This window comes from Octodon degus, unplaced genomic scaffold (assembly GCF_000260255.1).
Source record: "Octodon degus isolate 3935 unplaced genomic scaffold, OctDeg1.0 scaffold00058, whole genome shotgun sequence".
NCBI classification, from domain to species: domain Eukaryota; kingdom Metazoa; phylum Chordata; class Mammalia; order Rodentia; family Octodontidae; genus Octodon; species Octodon degus.
This window is the reverse complement of record NW_004524634.1, coordinates 2,587,980-2,607,420: the sequence shown is the minus strand read 5'-3', so window position 1 is coordinate 2,607,420 and position 19,441 is coordinate 2,587,980. Positions and strand designations below refer to the sequence as shown.

General features: G+C 48.0%; 1 protein-coding gene across 17 annotated transcripts in view; it reads right to left on the bottom strand.

Moving 5' to 3' along the window:
• Dysf (dysferlin) overlaps positions 1-16,805 on the bottom strand; it is a 233,667-nt gene extending 216,862 nt beyond the window's left edge. For 9 of the 17 annotated variants that reach the window (XM_023718430.1, XM_004634067.2, XM_023718432.1 and 6 more), the window contains exon 1: positions 1,905-2,106. In XM_023718430.1, the coding sequence (XP_023574198.1) occupies positions 1,905-1,995 (91 nt within the window). In that variant the 5' untranslated portion in view covers positions 1,996-2,106. Of the gene's footprint in view, positions 1-1,904; positions 2,107-16,459 lie in introns of those variants that run through there. The other 8 variants (XM_023718431.1, XM_004634069.2, XM_004634066.2 and 5 more) reach the window with 1 other exon arrangement.
• Between the last annotated feature and the right edge of the window lie 2,636 nt (positions 16,806-19,441).

Sequence of the window (19,441 nt, the reverse complement as noted above, 5' to 3'; positions counted from 1 at the left end):
AGAGAGAGAGAGAGAGAGAGAGAGAGAGAGAGAGAGAGAGGGTTTCACTGTGCAATTCAGGCTGGCCTTGAGCTCCCTTTGTAGCCCAGGCTGGCCTTGAACTCACGGTGATCCTCCTGCTTGGGATTACAGGCATATGCCACCATGCAGGGCCAGTAGCAAGGCTTTCAAAGGGTAGAGAATACAGAGACCTGTGGAAGACAACAGGTACATGTGCTCAGGACACCTGGGCCAGGGCAAGAACCAAGAGGAGCTAAGAAGATGCGGCCACCTGCCTGAGGAAGCGCAGGGCCCGCTCCTAGGGTTCAAGCTCCCTTCCGTGACCCCAGAACACATTGTGTAACTTCCCAGGCTTTCCATTTCCTCGTCTGCAAACAGCAGGAGCCACCACAGGACTGCTACCACACCAGAGCAAGAGGTAGGAAGAGACTCAGGAGGTTCCAGAGCATCTGAAGTCCCCAGCAGATATGGCCCCAGGGGTTAGTGTCCTTAGGGAATTTCTCTTTCCCCTATAATTCAAGCACCCACATTTTATTTATTTATTTATTTATTTTGCCATGCTGGGTTTGAACCAACAACTTCATACATGCTAGGTAAGAGCTCAACCCCTGAGTTACCAGCCATGCCCCTCCAGTTCCTATCAGCGAAGGCCTAGTCAGCATGTGATGGAGATGGAGAACTGAGGGCCTCACCTTGAAGTTGCTCTCACACAGTGAACACCCAGATACATCACTGACCAATACAAATGACAGTATGACCTAAAAGGTTCCAAAGCATAGTTTTTAAGAGGAATACACATAAATTGTCCCCATCACAAAGAGTAGAAACTTTCTCACCTAAAGCTGGGCTCGATGGCGCAAGCCTGTAATCCTGGCACTCAAGAGGCTGAGGCAGGACAACTGCTTCATGTTCAAGGCTAGCCTGCACTACACAGTGAGTTCAAGGTCAACCTGAACTACATGGCAAGACTCTGTCTTAAAAAACAAAAACCCTCACACCTCAGAAGTCTGCTCAATGGTGCCACTCATCTATCATCATCATCATCATCATGAGCTTCTTGGGAATACACAGAAAGCATCAGTGAGAGCTAAAGAGTACCCCTGGTACCCCTACTGTTTTCAAACTTCATGGAAAGCCCTTCCGTTGACCCCTCCACACTGGACTGTCTTCTGTGATACACACGTGTTCTCAAGTCCACAAAATTTGTCTCCTAGCTAGGAGGAAAACATCCTCCTTATTTATCTTTTTCTGCACAACTGGGGTCCTGACTCACAGCTATTGTTCCTTCTCTTGACTTGACAGGTCTTTCCTTTTCCCTTTCCCCTCCTGAGACACTCCTTCCCATGGGAATCGCTGCCTGAAGTGGGGGAGAGGAGGTCCTTCTCAGAGAGAAACACTACATACACGCCCTGAACTCCTAAATTTGGAAAAACATCCTTGATATCTCTCAAAATTCTTCAGAAGGCCATACCCATCCTATTCTGTTATTCCTCCTCCTATCTGAAGATCGGTGGCTTCAATATGGCCAGGGTGCAATAAAGAAAATGGATGAATGAATGAATGAATGAATGACACAATTTTCAAAGCATAATGTCCTAGTACCCGGTTAAGTGGCCCTGATTCCTCACTACCGTCTATACCCAACCTCCAACCCAGCTCTACGTCCACTATTCAGCAAGAGACTCGACTTCATTCCTTCTGGATATCATCTTAGAAAAGTGATAACGGACGTATTAGCAGCACTTTGACTTTTCCAGAATTTCCCAAGCTCTCTGTCATATACTGTGCTCTGCTCTGTCTCATCCTTGTCAGTTCCAGGGTTGCCCGCTGACAAAGGAAGAAACTGGGATCTTGATGGGAGATAGCACCCAAGGCGGCGTCATGCGGTGCCCCGTGGTTCTCACCTCGGAAAGTCAGGCTGGCGACAGGGTCGCTGCGCCGGTCCTTCTTCACATTGGGGAGGTTGCTGGCCCTCACCAGTAGGCAGCACAACATGGCTCGGCGGCTGTCGTGGGCGCTCCGAGGCGCAGCAAAAGCACGGCGAGCGCGGCAGGCCCTAGCCCAGCCACTCACCCAAGCTAGCGCGGAGAAGTGGGAGCCCAGGGAGAGGACACCGGACACCGCTGGGAGGATCCGCCCAGCTCAGGCCGGCGGGGCGGGGCTCGGACGCCTGCCTGCGGGCCGCGGGTCGCTTACTCGAGGGTCCCCCGCCCCCGGCCGGGAATGGAAACGCAGCCGGCGCGGGGCGCACGCCGGGAGAGCTGAGCTTCGACACGGTGCCGTCGGACCCCAGGGCTCCCCAGACTGGGCGGAAAGGGTGGGAAGGAGGAATGGTGCAAGCGGGAGGGGGAGGATCTGCGGCAGGGACCCCAACGTGTCCATCCCAAGCTCCAGCCTGGGCACGCTCGCCCTCGCACCCGCCCGCTTCCCGCTGCTGGGGAGCGGGAGCCCTAGGCGACGGCCCAGACTGCTGGGAAGCCTTGGATAGCAAGGATCTCAGGGCCTGAGCGTCCGCGAACCTGCCTCCGAGCGCGGCCCGGTTCTTAGCAGACATCTGCGTGTGGTCCGACTCCCGGACAGCTCTGGAGCGGCTCCCTCCATGCACCAGACAGCGCTTTCTCTCCATGCATGTCACAAATCTGCCCCCGGATGTCCCCCTCTTTCAGCTGAAACTCTAACTAGAGTAGTTATTAGTTAGCATCATTCTGTGGCACAAACTCTCTGCTCTCTATGTTCTCTCTTAGTTTGGGGGAGACAACATTTTTATGAGAGAAATCATCAATTCAAGGATCCTACTTTGCCTGTTCTACACTCATACCTTAACAGACAAATGGAGAGAAACACAGCAGCTTAGGGCGGTGCTAGATCTTCATGGCCCCTCACTCCAGTGGACCTCTGCTCCTGCAGGCTGTCGCACTGTTTTGGTAGCCTCGGTCATTGCTTCTAGAACACCGCTTAATACTCTTCTCTCCCCAAATCTCCAATACCCTTGTCCTGCACGCCCACTCTCAGTCTGCTTCCTGTTTACTGGACAGAGAACACTAACGGTCTCCCAAGGTATTCTTCTTACCCTCATGGTCATCTGTCCCCAAATCCTTCACTTCTCTCTTATTTTTATGAATGAATTAACACAGCAGATCTTGGGAATAAGTCCATTCAGTGACAAGGCTCTGACAACCTCCCCTCATCACCAAGTTTTCCGTGTCTACTGGATCATTCCATCACTGGTCTTAATAAAGCACCTTCTTGCTAGGAGCCATGGCACACATCTGAAATTCCAACTATTTAGGAAGCTGAGGTAGGAGGATCACAAGTTCAAGGCCAGCCTAGACAGCTTAGCAAGACATTGTCTCAAAAACAAAAAACGAAAAGTACTAGAGATGTAGCTCAGTAAACCACTTGCCTAGCATGCAACAGGGGCTGGGTTCAAGCAATTCCCATCAAAACAAAAGCAAAGAAAAAAATTTCTTCCCCTTCAATTGCCCCCCCCCCATCTTCACTGAGACAAGGTCTTGCTATGTAGTCCAGGCTAGTCTTGAACTCTCACTACTCCTTCCTCAGCCTCCCAAGTGCTAGGATTATAGCAATGTATCATCATCACACCCAGCTTCATAGCTCGTGTGTGTGTGTGTGTGTGTGTGTGTGTGTGTGTGTGTGTGTACAGATACATGCCCTGAGGATCAGACCCATGGTTTTGAGGGTACACAATTACTGAGCTACACCTCCAGCTATATTGCTATCTTTACAAAAAGCAATGAACAAGTGGCTCATACTTTCTGTCTCTGCTTTTTCTCCTCTTAGTTCTCTTGAACCACTCAATCATGTTCTCAACCCTATATTGGCACCAAAACTGCAAATTCTATCAGTTGTACTTTTTAAAAATATTCACAAAGTATATTCAAAAATAAACAATTTTTTTCTGTATTTAGGACAGGGTCTACAGGGTCTCACTACGTAGACCAGACTCATAGTGATTCTCCTGTTTTCAGCCTCCCAAGCGCCATGCCCAGTATCTCATGTTTTTTTGTTTTTTTTGTTTGTTTGTTTTTTTTTTTTTTTTTTACTGGAGATTGAACTCAGGACTTTGAGCTTGTCAGGCAAGCACTTATTCTACTGAGCTATCTCCCCAGCCCTCAAATATTTTTTAAAATCATCTAAAATCCCACCACCTGTCACCATCGCCATCCATATCCCCTTAGTTGAAGCCACTGTCATTACTCGTCTGAAGCATCACAAGAGACTCCGTCAGCATCTCTTACTATTGTTGCTCTTGTCCCCCCTACAGTCTACTCTGTACCCTGAGTCAGCATTACCTGATGTCACTCCTCCACTAAAAGTCCTTTGTTAGCTCCCATGCCACTCAGAACAAAATCTGAAATCCTTAAGTGACATACAAAGCCCAGCCGGGCCTCACTGACCTTCTCTCCTGCCACCCTTCTTTAAGCCTGTTAGACAAGCAGCTCCTCAGACGTGTCAAGTTGGTGCCTAATAGGGACTTTGCTAGCCATTCCTACTGACTGGAATAACCACCCCTCCTTTCTATCACGTATCCACTCAAAAGGAAACCTCCCCTCCCTGCCTTTGGTCCTCAAGCTCTTTCCTGCTTAATTTTTGCACCAATTGTTAGGTAACATATGAATCTTATTTATTTTCCATCTTCCCCAGTAGAACATCTGCTTTGTTTATTGCAGTCCCCTCAGCCCCTGGAGCACTCCTGGCATGAAGTAGGTTCTCCATAAATATTGTCTAAATGGTTGACTGCAAGAACAAATGAATCACATGTTCACCAGCAGTCACCTCCAACTTGGCAAAGGTGTGTTAGGCCTTGGCAATGTCATATCCCTGTCCTCAGAATGCTTACTGTCAGGGCATCAGATGACAGCGGCCATATCTAAAGGCATGGCAAGAAGTGTTCTTAAGAAGTGGGGGCCCTGGGGCCGGGGAGATGGCTCAGTAGAATAAGCACTTCCCTGGTAAGTGCAAGGGCCTGAGTTCAATCCCTGGTTCCAAAAAAAAAAAGAAGTGGGGGTCCTATAAGAAAGCTATCAGTTTTCATGGGACATGGCAATGAATGGAAGGGAAGAAGAGAAGGAGAATCTGAAGCTATCCCCTTCTCAAACCCTCTTAAACTGCTTGACCTCTCCTCTTCCTAATTCTATCCCTCTTTCCTGCCCTCAACATGTCGTGGACACTTGGCCCACCCCAACATGGAGGGCCCTTCCTCTTTCTTAGCCTAACCCAGTTGTTCAGGTATCCAGCTCCAGCTCCAGGGTGGTACATGCTCTCTCTATCTGAACCTTTTCCTTGCCACTGTCTTGGTCTAGCAACGGACAAGCCTTCAAAGTTGCTCCCTAACGGTACAGATTTGTATGCCTTGAATGGAGAAGCCTACTCCCTCTCCTGCTTCATATGAATAAGGAAGTGTGTGGAACCAATTGTTGACCAGCCCTAGGATGTCCCAGACACTAAGGACTACAGACCAGAAAGAACAGTGAAGTGGTCTTGAATCCAACATGACACAGTGGAGCTCTGCAGTGTATATGTCTCGTCTCTGACTTGGCACTATTATGGTTTATACCTGGATGACTCCTCAAAGCATCATGCACTCAAAGGAAGGGCTTTTGAAAGGTGTTTTGATGGTGGGAATCCTATAGATAAACGTGACATTAGGAGGTGGGTCCCTAGAGATATGACCTCCACCACCCTCCCCTGATTCTCCCTTCTCTCTGATTCCCGACTACCACAAAGTAAGCAGCTTTCCTCTACCCAGGCCCTGACCATATGGTTTCTCTGATTGAACCTAATGAACATGGACTGAAACTTCAAATGAAGAGCCAGAATTAACTTCTCTTCCTTTAAGTTGCAGGTGTTGGGGATTTTTTTTCCCAATAATAAGGAAAGTGACTGGGTCAGATTTTGACAACAGAGAGGTGGGGTTGTTGCTATGATACAATCTGGCCATGTGGTTTAGAAGCCTTTGGAAGTGGTTCATGGGAAGAACTTGAAAAGGTTTGGAAATGCTGGCTGGAGAAGCCGTAGCTGCTACTAACCAGGCTTGACGAAAGACCCTGGGCTTGAACTCAGAAGACCAGAACGCAGGTATCATGCAGATGGCATCAGCTCAGGGCATTTCAGTTTGGAATAAGGACTCCATTGATGGTTGGGCTAGAGATCATATGCATTATATCCTGGCAAAAACTTGGTCTACAGGAGCAGTAGAGATAGCTCAGTAGATTAAGCGCTTGCCTGGCAAGTGCAAGAGCTTGAGTTCAATCCATTCTTCTGCCAAATAAATAAATAAATAAATAAATAAATAATCAGTCTACATTTTACTCATATCCTAAGACTCTGCAGGAGGCTGAGACTAAAGAATAAGACTAACTAATCTGCCAGAGGAAATTTCAAGGCAGTACAAAATTTAGGTTGTTGCATAAACCTATTTAGGTACATAGGTTTTTCCTGAAAGAAATGGTCTACAAACTGGGTGTGGTGATGTTTTCCTGTAATCCCAGCATTTAGGAGGCTGAGGCAAAAGGACTGCCACAACTTTGAGCTCAAGAAGAGACTCAAGGCAAACAACTAAAGAAGGGTTGCTTAGGAAATTCATTCCAGAGGGCTGGCCAAATAGCTCAGCAGATTAAAGCATCTGCAAGCTGGCGCAGGGGCCAGGAGTTTGATTGCTGCGCCTGCCATGCTGGCCCCAACCCCAGGGCACGCTGAGATAGCAATTGAGACTGGGTGTGGTGGCCCGCGCCTATAATCCCAGCTCTTGGGAGGCTGTAAACAGGCGGATTACTATGAGTCTGATCTAGTAGTGACACCCTGAACACCCTATTGATCTTTCCCTAAAATATAAAAAAAAAAAAAAAAAAAAAAAAAAAGGAAATTCCTTCCCCAGGAACTGGGGATTAGGCTACCAGTGCTCGGCTGGTACAGGCTCATAGAGGCCGTGGCAGCCATGAACACAAAGACCTGGTCACTGCTGGAAACAGCACCTGGACGTCATCCACATGGTGCTGCCTTTGTGGACATGCAAATGAAAAGTATAGGGTAAGAGGCTTCCACCAAGATTTCAGAAGGAAACCTGGGAGGCCCAGCAACGTGCTGCACAGAAGGCAGCGTGGAGAGTGTGACGGTGAAACTGAAAGTGCAGTGGAGACCTTAGAAAGCTGAAGTCAGCAACGTGGAATGTCTGAGGAAAGCTGCAGGTAGTGGCCAAGGGAAAGGCCCTGGGGGCTATCACCACTGGTGGTTCCATAGTGACAGGGCAGCCCAAGTCACTCGAAGGGAGTCCACATCTTGCCACTACTTGCCCGCTGCAACAGGCTGCAGATGCTGCAAGATTTCGAGCTACAAGGCTTAATGTCTGCTCTTCAGGGTTCTGGCAGTGCTTTGATTCCATTCCTTGCTGTTCCTCATTCTTCCCTTTTGAAACGGGAAGGTTTACCCTATGCTTTCTTTTTTTATTTTTACAGGGGCTCACAGCTAAGAGTTTACTCAGAGAACACTTTGACCTTGGACTTTTCAGCAATGGTGGATTTGTTAGGGCTTTGGCAACTCGTAGAGATGGACTGAATGCAATTCACACAAAGAAATGCATGTGAGGGGCCAGGGTTTATGGCTGAGTGGCGTAAGTGTCTCCCTCGCAAGTGCAAGGTCCTGAGTTCAATCACTGGTATGAAAAAAAAAAAAGAAAGAAAGAAATGCATGTGAGTCTTTTGGGGCTCACAGAAAAATATTATGACTTGTATCTGATTGTCCCTTCAAAGCCTCATGTAATCACAGGTGAGGGTTCTGAAGGGGATGGAATCATGGTGGAATTGTAGCTACAAGATGTAGGAGGTGGAGGATGGTGAGCAGAGGTAAGTCACAGGAGGTGTGGCGGTAGGGTGTGTCTCCCTGTCAGGTTCTTCCCCTCTCTCTCTGCTTCCCAGCCACCATGAATTGAGGAGTCTTCCTCTGCCCAGGCCCTTCCACTGTGGGGTTTCTCTCTTTAAGCCTACTGAATATGGACAAACATCTTCTGCTAAGTTGCCAGTGTTGAGTATTTTATCCTAACAGCAAGGATAGTGGCCAAGACAGGGAGTTAAGTGAGCCAGTCACTTAAGGACAATTTATCAGCTAAGTTTGCTTGAGTTAAGAGTTTCAGTTACTAGCAGCCTAAATTGCCCTTTCTGACACCCCTAACTTTGATACCCCCCAGGGGCAATAACCTCCAGGCTCCTCCCACCACCATCTTCTCCCACCTGGTCTATCACCACACGCACCTCCTACCTAGACACTGCACAGTCCTCCTAGCAACACTGCTCACTACCACACTGCAAACAGGCAATCTTAGAAAAATATGAACAGAAAAAAAAAAAAAAAAAACCACAGAACAAAAATATATGATCGGGGCAGTGACCAGACTTTGGAATAAAGCCCAAATTTCTCTCCTAGACTGATGGAGAAACATCAACCTGCCCCCTGTAAGCTGAGCGTCAGCTCCAGAAGATTCTCATTTGTAGACCATGCTGAATTCCCTTCCCGCTCTGAGGCTGACTTGGCCGTCCTCTGCATTTGCAGTTCTCTCCCTGCTCTCTTTTCAGGGTTACCCCATTAATCTCTGGGACCTCAGGTCAAATATCTCTTCCCCAGGGAAGTAGCTCTTGGCCTTCCTGTCTAGGTTGGGTCACTCTGATGAATAACTACACGGCAGTATTTTTCCTTCTTTATTGCTCATCACGGTTCTCAGGAATGTAGATTTGCACAACTGCCTGTTTAATGTCTAGCTACATTGTGGGCCAGTGAATGAGGGGAAGGGCTCAGGTTGCCTTAGTAACCAGGCCAATAGTGTATTTCCAGGACAGGTTTGACATGGAGTTGGTATAGTGGACACTGCATATGGCTCCCGAAATGAGTTCCACCTCAACCCGGTGGATCTCAAAGAGAGCTGTACTGCCCTCTAGGGGGACTTCTAGGTATTGTGAAACTTTTTTCTTTTTCTTTGTTACGTTTGCTCCCTATATGCACCATTGCACCACAGGCTACCCTTACCCCTGCTCTGACCCATCAGAATCAGCACAGAAAGTCTGTATGCAGCATATCTAGTATTCCCACAGAAGCATCCCGAAGGACTGTAACAAACAACTGGCTTGCATCCAAAGAATAGGGGCTCCACACCCTTCTTTTCCAAATCAAAAAAGCAACAGCTTGTGACCCAAAGTGTAGACACATCCTGAGGCCTCCTTCACACCCCAGCCTCCCACTTTCTGGTCTGGCTGCTGCAGACTCAACCCAGCCTTGAAACTCAACAAGGCTTCGACCCTACAGGACTTATATCAGGAATGAACCTCTAGAGGAGGGCCGAGACTGGAACTTGTCTCCCCATATCTGCTCTCCTCTTCTTCCATAAATATTTTCCATAACATTGTAACTGGCACATGGTCAACCAAATAGAAAAACTACATTTCCCGGCCTCTCCTGCAGCTAGATGTAGCCATGAGATCGAATGTTGGCTAATGGGATATGAGAAGGAGGGATGTATGTAACTGTCTGGTTGTGTCCTTAGAGAGAAAGGCATGCCTTCCAACTCCTTCTCCCTCTGGCTGGACTGAGTTGTGGCAGTGGGCTGTCATGTGCCATGTTGGACCATTTGTCCCAAGAAAGGCTGAGCAAAAAGGCAGGAAGACCTGAGATCCTGAACTATCTGATGAATCAGAGTCTGACCAGCCCAGATTACCTATACCTCAGTTAATTAGGAGAGTGAGACCATCATGTTTATACCAGCATTAGTTAAGGCTCTATTATAAACAACCAGGTTTGCATCCCACCCAAAGCTGTAGGTGAGGGCAGTTCCTAGCAGTGCAGACTACTCCAGCCCCACTAGGAAGGTGACAGTGCCAGCACAGTTTTGGATGTGGTTGAATGGATTTAATAAAGACAGAAGATTGGAGGTGTGAGTGGCACCAACTAATAGGCTTGTACTTCAATGGAATAAAAAGGGAAAGGGAGGCTCATTGCTGCTGCTCTTTTCTGCCTGCCACACCATGAGCTATTTCTGCTCTGCAATGCTCCTGTACCATGCCATCCTGCCTTGGAGCCAGCTGACTATGGACTGAAATCTCTATGAACTGTGAGCTCAAATAAACTTATCTTCCTACCACTTGTGCATGCTGGGTATTTTGTCTCATCAATGAGAAAAGTAACTAAGATGGGAGGAAAGGGGTTGAAAGTGCCCCCTTTGCTCCTGGAATATAATTACTGATAAATGCTGACTGACTGATACATGCTGGAGAAAACACTTGCCTAAGATTAAGCAGTGGACATAAGAGGTAGCCACCGATGCCCCCCTACACACCAGCCTGAAAACAATATTGTATAACAAAGTTGTGCCTTAATAAAGCATTAAATTTTTGCTTACAGATCTTGATTTGTAACTTCTGTTGCAACATCAGAGAATCTTGCACATGAGCCCTAAATCTCTGCCTAAAACTGATTATCTGGAATCTCTGCATGGAGCTGGGGAGGGGTGGGGTCGCACTTAATCCCCCCACTACCCAAAAAACACATATAGTTTTCCCTCTAGTCTAATCATAGCTACACCACCTGCCAGGCTCCCAGGGTTTGTGATCCATGTTCTCTCAGTCATCTCTCTCTCTCTCTCTCTCTCTCTCTCTCTCTCTCTCTCTCCCTCACTCTGTCACACACACATACACACACACACACACACACACACACACACACACACACCCCTCACCATTAAGAAAGATTACAGGGCTGGGGATATAGCTCAGAGTGCCTGCCTGGCAAGCACAGGGTCCTGAGTTCAACCCCCAGTACCTCAAAAAAAAGAAAGATTACAGTCAGACCATTTCTTTTCTTTAACCACATTCTCCTGAGATTGCCTAGTGCTTTGGTTTTCCCCAAAAGCTACACACAGGGTGTCTATGAAGCAAACAGATCTGAACTATTTGTTCAAGGCCAACAGCCCTGAGAGGAACACTGCATACAAGTGCAGGGGCTGAGACTGGATTTAGCTCAGTGGTTCAAGTGCCTGCCTGGCAAGTGGAAGGTCCTGAGTTTGATTCCTGGTACCAAGGAAAAAAAAAAAAAAAAGAACAAGTTCCCAAGATTCCTTCAAGGCACATTTATCAACATCAGCTCTCCAGAAATATGGATGATCCGATGCATCCTTCTTCCCTCCCGACCCTTGCATTCATGTAAGGATGAGTACCCATGAATCTTCCAATTAAGTGAATCAAAATTGACAGAGCACCTGTAAGCGACCACTGAGCATGTGAAAGGCATATGGTCCTGATTCCAGCTAAGCCAGGATTATAGGATTTACAGGGGAAAACCACAAAATGATCCTGGGCTTCCGGCCCAGTCCACCTTCCTTACAGAGTGACCTGAGGCATACAACTCAAACCTTCAGACTCTGTTTAGGCTTCTTTAAAGGCAAGAGGATGACACTTCTGGGAGGTGTTGGAAGGAGTGAAACACTCTCTCTCTCTACCTCTGTTCCCCCAGGAAGTATGACAGAGGTCAGCGCTCTTCTGGCTGGCATTTCCTGAGGAGGCACAAATGCAGAAAGAAACTAGCATACAGGTAATGAGGAAAAGAGTGTATTAGGTTTGAGGAGATTTACAGGCTCTGAGGAGTCACTAGAGGATATTTGTCCCAAGAAATGCATAGCACTACAGTGAGGGCCCGGGCAAGGCAACAGGCAAGCAGACAAATGCCTTTACCTGAAGAGGCTGCTTTCAGAAGGGCAGCCACAGCAGACAGGGCCAAGGCCCATGTGGCAGGTGGGACAGCTGCCAGCTACTCAGCTGATTATGCCCAGCCTGCAGGACAATAGAGGGACAATCAGTGCTGATGAGAGAACTGACCAGGCAAAAAAGATCCTGAAAGCCTCCTTGAGTATGAGCAATGACTTTCTTTTGTTTTCTTTTCTCTTTTTCTCTTTCTTTCTTTCTTTCTTTCTTTTTCATGAGGTATTGGGGATTGAGTTCAGGGCTTGCACATACTAGGCAAGTATTGTACCACTAACCTATACTCCCACCCCTTTTTATTTCACTTTGTGACAGGATCTCCTTAAGTTACTCAGGCTAGCCTCAACCTTGGGAAGTCCCTCAGCTTCCAACTAGGAAGACACAGAATTATGGGCATCCACCACTGCACCTGGCAATGATTTCTTTGTACTATGTACAATATACAGTAATTTTTTTTTTTTTTTTTTGTATTTAGTACAAGGTCTACAGGGTTCACAAGGTCTTACTATACAGATTGGACTTGTATGATCCTCCTGTTTTCACCCTCCCAAGATCTGGGATAATGCACCACCACACAAAGTCTATCAGGCTTTATTTCAAAGTGTTCACAGCAAACACACTCTTCAGAATAATTCCTCCAAAGGAGGTGCCGTTACTCAAGACTTTACAGATGAAAAAACTGAGTCACAGAGTGTTAAATGACTTGCCCAAAGAAACACAGCTGGAAAGTGACAAAGCTAGTACATCAAATTCAAGATTCCAAGCAGTACATGTCCAGAGCACATAACACCATCCTTCTTTCTCTTTGATGTTCTCATGCCGCTGGACGGCGACCATGGCTGCCACCTATCTGTACGCCTTCTTCCTCCTTTCAGTGTTACCTCATGGTGGACTAACTAAACCTGTCAGCCCACAGTTATACTGTAGGCTTCTCAGGGGGACCCAAGGTGCCCACCACACCCCACTAAAGGCTGCTCACTTGCATACCCATTCCCCATCAGGCTGACCTCAGCCTATCAGAGCCTAAGAAGTTGGCACAGACCTGGCAGAGGCTGTGCACTGGCCTGGCACAAGCAGACCACCTAGAGGGGCCCACTGGTGTCTGATGCAAAGAGAGTGATGCAGAAGGTAGACCCTCAGAGATGAAAGCCATCCTCAATGCCACAGGGCAAGGACTACGGATGCCTGTGGCTGATAAATGACAATGAAAACAACACACAGGCTACAGCAGAATGTGAGAAGTCAACCTGCAGGCTGCGCTCAGACTACCTGGTCTAAGCTAGACCTGGCTTCAAATCCTGGCTTTCCACTTTTAATTGCTTGTCTCTGGTACATCAGACCTAAAAACAGAGTATAATGTAGACTACAGACAGGAAGACTCTGAGGTCAGACTGCTCTGGCTCCATCTATCTCCACAATTTGCCATGTGTAGATAATCTTACAAAAGCTACTTAACCTCTTTATGCCTTGGTTTTCTTATCTGTAATATGGGAATGAGGAGAACTGGTACCATATACGCTTGCTGGGAGGACTACATGGTGTTAAAAGTGGCTGGCGCCAATATTAACTGGACTGTGATGTAGGGCCATGCTAAATGTTCTATTTAGAAGAGTTTCTAGCACATCCTAAGCATGGCGCCAAACAAATAGTTCTCTTCCATAGGACTGTTGTGGGATTTTAACAAACAGCATGTAGCTTGTGCTTAATGAATAACTATGCCTTCTCCTTGTGATAAAAACATTTTTAAAATTTTAATATCCATTTTTTGATGAAGACATAGTTTTAAAACTGCAGTGTTGGGCTGGTAAGATGGCTCAGTGGTCTAAAGCACCTACTTGGAACAAGCTTAGCAAAGCAGAGGGACCGCGGTTCAATCCCCCAGCACCACATGCCAGCCAGCCCCGCCCCCTGGTGGGCTGAGCTGGCCACACACACACACACACACATAAATAAATAAATAAATAAATAAATAAATAAAATTTAAAAAAAAAAAAAAACTGCAGTGCTGCATCCTTTAGTGACGTGTCTGACACTGCTCCCCACAGTCCTGCTGGGAGTCAACCCTGTGCTGGGGATTCCAGTGCTACCCTCCCTTGCTGGCTCCGGTCTGGGTCCTCTGGGTGTGGGCAGCACATGGCATGCATTCCAACGTGCTTTCTTGTTCATGGGCCAAGGATCCTGAGAACAACAGAAATCACTGCTAGGGTGGGGGTGGGCAGGAGTGCTCTGGCCACTGTGTGACCTTGGCCAGGCCCTCCCTGGGAGTCTCTAGCCCAAATCCTCATCTGTAAGGGTGGGTGACAGCCATATCCTTCATTCTTATACAGCTGCTGTGAGCATGAAATTAATTTAGTATATTAATTCCACACAGGAGGAATACGGGGATACAGTAACACTGTAGGACATTATAATCATGTAGCCAAAGAAGGGATTTTATGGGACCAAACCTGAAGTGCCCAGGAAGCCAGCTACAGGCCAGCTAGTGAGGAAAGACTCCCCACAGGCATGTTTTGCTTTCAGCTGTGTGTCCCAGGCCACAGCTTTCTGTATAATCATTCATCAACCTGACCCTGGCTGCGAGACAGAAGGCAAGCACGCCTAACGCTTTAAGGAGGCCAAATTTGGACATGTGTTAGGAGCCTGGCTAATGCAGGGGACTGGGAAGGGAAGGTCTGCACTCTGCTGCCTGGTGGTGACATTGATGACCAGGGTCCAGGTCCAGCCAGTCTCCTTCCCAGGCTCAGGGGATCACTGTGGTCACAGACAATGCACTTCGTTTCCTCTCTAGTGAGCTCTGGGCTGTGAGGATGGAGGATGGGGAAAGACTGTGCCTCAGACAGGCCTTTGGGGCTAAAATAATGACGGGAGAAAAAAATCCCACCCCAGCAGTACTTCCTGTGGGTTCAAAAGTGCTTCGCATTCATTATTCATTATTCATTCTTTCCTTTCTCCTAGTGGAGTTGAGTCCGACCAGGAATGGGAGGGGGCAGGTAGGAGGTGGGGGCATTGAATGTATGATTGGAGGGGGTGTGGTCGGGGAAGGCAGAGGGAATTCTGGTCCGGCTGAGCGGACACCAGAAGAGTCAAAGCCTCAGAGAGCAGACAGTGCTGAGGATGAGCGGGCATTGTGCACTGCACAGCCATTTGCAAAGGTTCTTCAACCCTCCACTTGCCGGACTGCGCATGGGGAAGTGCCCTAGAGCAGGAGGCAGCTGCTCAGCACGCCGTTGCCTGCCTTCTCCCCGGCAAAGACATCCTCCCTCCTCTCAGCCATTGCAAAGTGGGAATGGCGCCCCCTGGAGTGATGAACGTGGAGTGAAGCACTTTCAGCCTGGCGACTAAGCCAGACCACTGGCGGGGTCTGCCCAGACAGGAGGATGTAGAGAGAGGAAGCGGTGAAAACACCCTTGTCTTCCCTGCTGGAAACACCTTGATAATTCTCATTTCCTGAATCTACTGTGGGAAACTAGCAGAAAACAAGTCAAAACTGCATGTTAGGAACAAAACACAGCAAGAGCAGCTCCCAGGCCCCACCAGTCACAATATTTTTCGTTCCGTGGACTCAGACTGCAACTCCTCCAGATAGTGCCTTGGTCCAACAAAGACAAAGACAGAAGCCTGGAACCTCACACCCAGCAGTGGGTACACCTAGTATGACACGTCTCTGTACTGTGGTGGCGTCAAGCTTGTGTTCTCATGGCATGGCCAATACCCCACATGCTCCAGCTGAAGCAAAGCGTACATGGCACCAGGAATGGGTGTGCCCCAGAGCCGGTGAAATTGAAAGGGAAGGTCTGTGCTGGATGGCGGCGGAGTACCTGACGGTAGACTAGAAGACTTCCTACAGACTAGACTAGACTGGACTGGACTAGAAAACGAGGTGTGGCATGTGACAGAGGGTGAGGGGGCGCCCGTAGCATGGGAAGACAGCCCCAAGATCTTCTCTCTCATTATGGCTCCACAGCCAAAACCTTGCTGTGTAGATCTCAGTGCTGACTGGACCATAAGGGAGGCAGCCAGGGCCTAGATCTCACATCCAGTCCAGGCCCAAGCCTTGTGAACAGGCTCTTGGTGGAGGTCTCAGTCTGATGCTGCTCTGCCTTTGCCGCTCAGTGCAGGGATGGAGACCAGATTCCACCCAGCCCGGTGGGGTAGGGAGCAGAGAAGTCCTAGAGGTCGGTGCTGGCTATGCACCAGCTCAGCAGCCAAATGCCGCCATCCTGAGCCCAAAGCTAGGGAAGGGTCTTGAAGGGGGAGGCATTCCTACGCCCCCAGTGGGGCCAGCTTGCCCGCCCAGCCTCTGTAACAAGCAAGGACTGAGGACAGCAGCCAGAGCAGGCCGCGTGGGAAGACCCGGGTTATAAATAGGTCTGGGAGCAGGCCTGCCGGGACGAGCAGGGGGCCTGACAGTCCAGGGCCCTAGCGCCCGCAGAGCACGAAAAAAAGCAAGCCGCTGAACCCACCTACCTCGGTACCTCCCAGAGCTCAGCTTCCGGGGCCCCGGAGAAGCGCACCCAACTGTCTCTCTCGCACAGCCTCAGTTTCCCTCTGAGTCATTTCTCTTAGAGAATGTATATCTTTCAACAACTCTCAACTGCCATCCGGCAGGGCCTGGCCTTCAGGTCTCCCACCTTCACGTGCTTTCCAGGGTAGAGCCCGGAGTCCGCACCCCGACTCCCACAGGGGTCTACGGCCCCTCCTACCTGCAAACACGGCGGAGCAGTAGGCATCGCTGATGTCAGTGTCCGGGGTGTGGACATTCTCAGCATAAAGGATGAAGACCCTCAACATGACTGGTGAGCGGAGGGGCCCGGAGCGCCCGGGATCACAGAGGACGGAGAAGGGACCCAAAGCGCAGCTCGTGGGCCTTCTCCCTGGAGAGGGCTCTCTAGCTCTCAGCTCAGAGCTGCTTGTAGCTCTTAAAGGAGAATAGACCAGCCCCTCTGCTCCAGGGTCTAGGCTTGGTCCCCGCCCCCGGCTGCGCTCAACACCGGTCAGCGGGCGTTGCAGGGGCTTCTGCTCATTTTCCACGCCCGCAGACCTACTTGGGCTCCATAGAGATGTAATCTAATGCTGAGGCTGGCCGCGGGCTTTTCCAATGACACGGCACTTTGCACCTGGCGGGGGAACAGCGATTGGGCGGAGGCCGCGATGGCCCGGGGGCTGAACCACGACCCTGCGAACCCAGTCTAGCCCAGATTCAGATCCAGATCAAGAGGAATGCTGGGCCCCTCTCCTGCCCTTCCACTTGCAGCCCATGGCTGCACCTCGCCAAGTCCTGGCTGCACGGATTCCATAACTGTCACCAGAAGGCAGCTTTACCGCCCGGGCAGGACGCGAGATCCGGGGGAAGGGCTGGGGAGCGGACCCAGCTCCTACGCGCTCACTGGGAGCTTAGAATTTCATTGAGCCGCAGCTCCACTGACCTAAAAACTTTACCTCCTCTGTTCTGGTAGTAAAAGTAGCACATGATAATTTTAACACAAAGAGCATTAAGAAAGAAATCTGGTTCTTAAAAAAAATTTTTTTTTTTTTAAATGGCACGTGAGGGACCAGGGAGATGGATGGCTCAGTAGAATAAGTACTTGCCTGGCAAGCGCAAGGGCCTGAGTTCAATCCCCGGTTCCACAAAAAACAAACAAAAAAAAAAAAAAAAAAAAAAAAAAAAAAAAAGAAAGAAAGAAAGAAAGAAAGAAAGAAAGTGACACGTGAATACTTAACAATCCAGGGTTTTCTGCCTGAATACCTGTAAATTACAGTATTGTATTTGAGTTCAGGGGACACAGGCTACACCCCAGCCCCACCCCCACCCCGCTGGGGATAGACCCCCCCAGGGCTTGCTTAGGGAGTTGTACTTCTGAGCCACCTCCCTAGCCTTGTGTCCCACTGCTTTGTACAACATTTTCTTGCACCATTAAAACTTTTCCATAAACAACTTTTTCAATTGCTACATAATTGCAGTCATATAAATGTATTAGATTTCCATAGCTTTCACTATTACATTTAGGCTTTTCTCAGATTTTATTATTATAGTGAGAAATATTTTAAAGTAATTAAAACTAATATATAAATTCACGATAAGCCCCCTTCTACATGGTTTGGCATATTGGATTCAACACAGGTCAGTGGGTTGAATTATAAGGTGACAGGACATGACTTTTTTTAGGTTCTAGATCCTGTTGCTAAACTACTTTCCCGGAGCTGTGTGGATTCACACCCTCAGCAGCTTGTGACTCACTTTCTAAAGAGAGCCAGGTAGATGGCACAACTTTTTTCAGAGCAGCACATGGAGGCAGCAGATACACATAGGGCAGGCAAGGCCAACTATTGACAAGGGGCCAGTTTTGTCCTATTTGGAGATTCTAGCACTATTCCTCCAGAGCGCTATAATTTCAGGATCAGAATAAAAAACATTTCCTGTGGTAACTTACAATCCTCTGCAGCAGTCTGTGCCTTTCATTTTATTTCCTCTAATACTATATATGGTAGTGGGGATGTTGCGGACAGCTGAGTTAGATAGAAATATTATAGGCAGTCAGACAGGGCTAGAACCTCAAGGAGACAGTATGGAAGACAAGGTGACTTTGCAACTTTGAAAGAGAGAGACACCCCTGCTGTGGGCCAGACCTCAAGACAAAAGATCAAACAAATGCATACCTCCCTAAGGACAGACATCAGGGATTGATATTCTCAATAGGTTTCTCACCTTGAGGACACCTGGAAGAGTCACTAACCCACCCCTACAGGAAAAGTTCCTGTTCTGTATTCAAGCCTGCTTGTTACTGTGACTCACTTTGCCTTTTGGTCCTGGATTTAATCAATATTACCTGAGCAATTGTGCTTGTAATCTTCTTGGTTGACCATAGTTTTGTCTCATCTCATGCCCATCGAGTTCCCATGTTTTCCACCTTAGATTGACCTCGCGGTATGATTTTGCTCTATAAAAATCCCTGGAAAAGACAGATTCGTGGACAACCCACTCAGGTTCCCCTTCTGTCCTTCTCTCAGACAAGAGCTTTCTTTCCTCCAATAAATATATTCTGCTCTTAACCTCTGGTTGTTCCCAAAATCCATTCTTCAGTTTTAGAGAACATGAACTCAGCCCAGGTATTTTTCAGGTGGGGAGTTTCATTCCTCTATATCAGGGAGACTAGAAGAGATGTTTAAATTTGATAATGTATCAAGTTCTATGACAAGCCAGGTTCTGTTGTGAGCCACAGGAATGCAATGGTGAGCAGAAGTGACATGGTTCCTGTTACAGGTTAACTTATGTACCCTGAAGATGTGTATGTTGAAAATTTAACCCCTATATCTTAGAATGTGACTGTGTTTGGAGATAAGACCTTTAAAGAAGTGATTAAGTTAAAATAAGGCAATTAGAGTAGGCCCTAATCCAGTCTAACTGGTATCCTTATATGGACACACAAAGATAAACCAGAAATGTAGGGACACACAGAAAAAGCCAATCTGAAGACACAGCAAGAAGGTAACCATCTGTAAGTCAATGAAAGAAGCCTTAGAAGAAACCACACATACCTATCAGCACATTCTGCTACATCTCAAACTTCCAAGTGCTAAGAAACTAATTTCTCTATTCAAAGAGGTTGGGATAGATATATAGTTGCATTCTCTTAATGAATAGAATGATTTGTTCTAATGGTGTTTGTGAATAGGATCACAAGTCC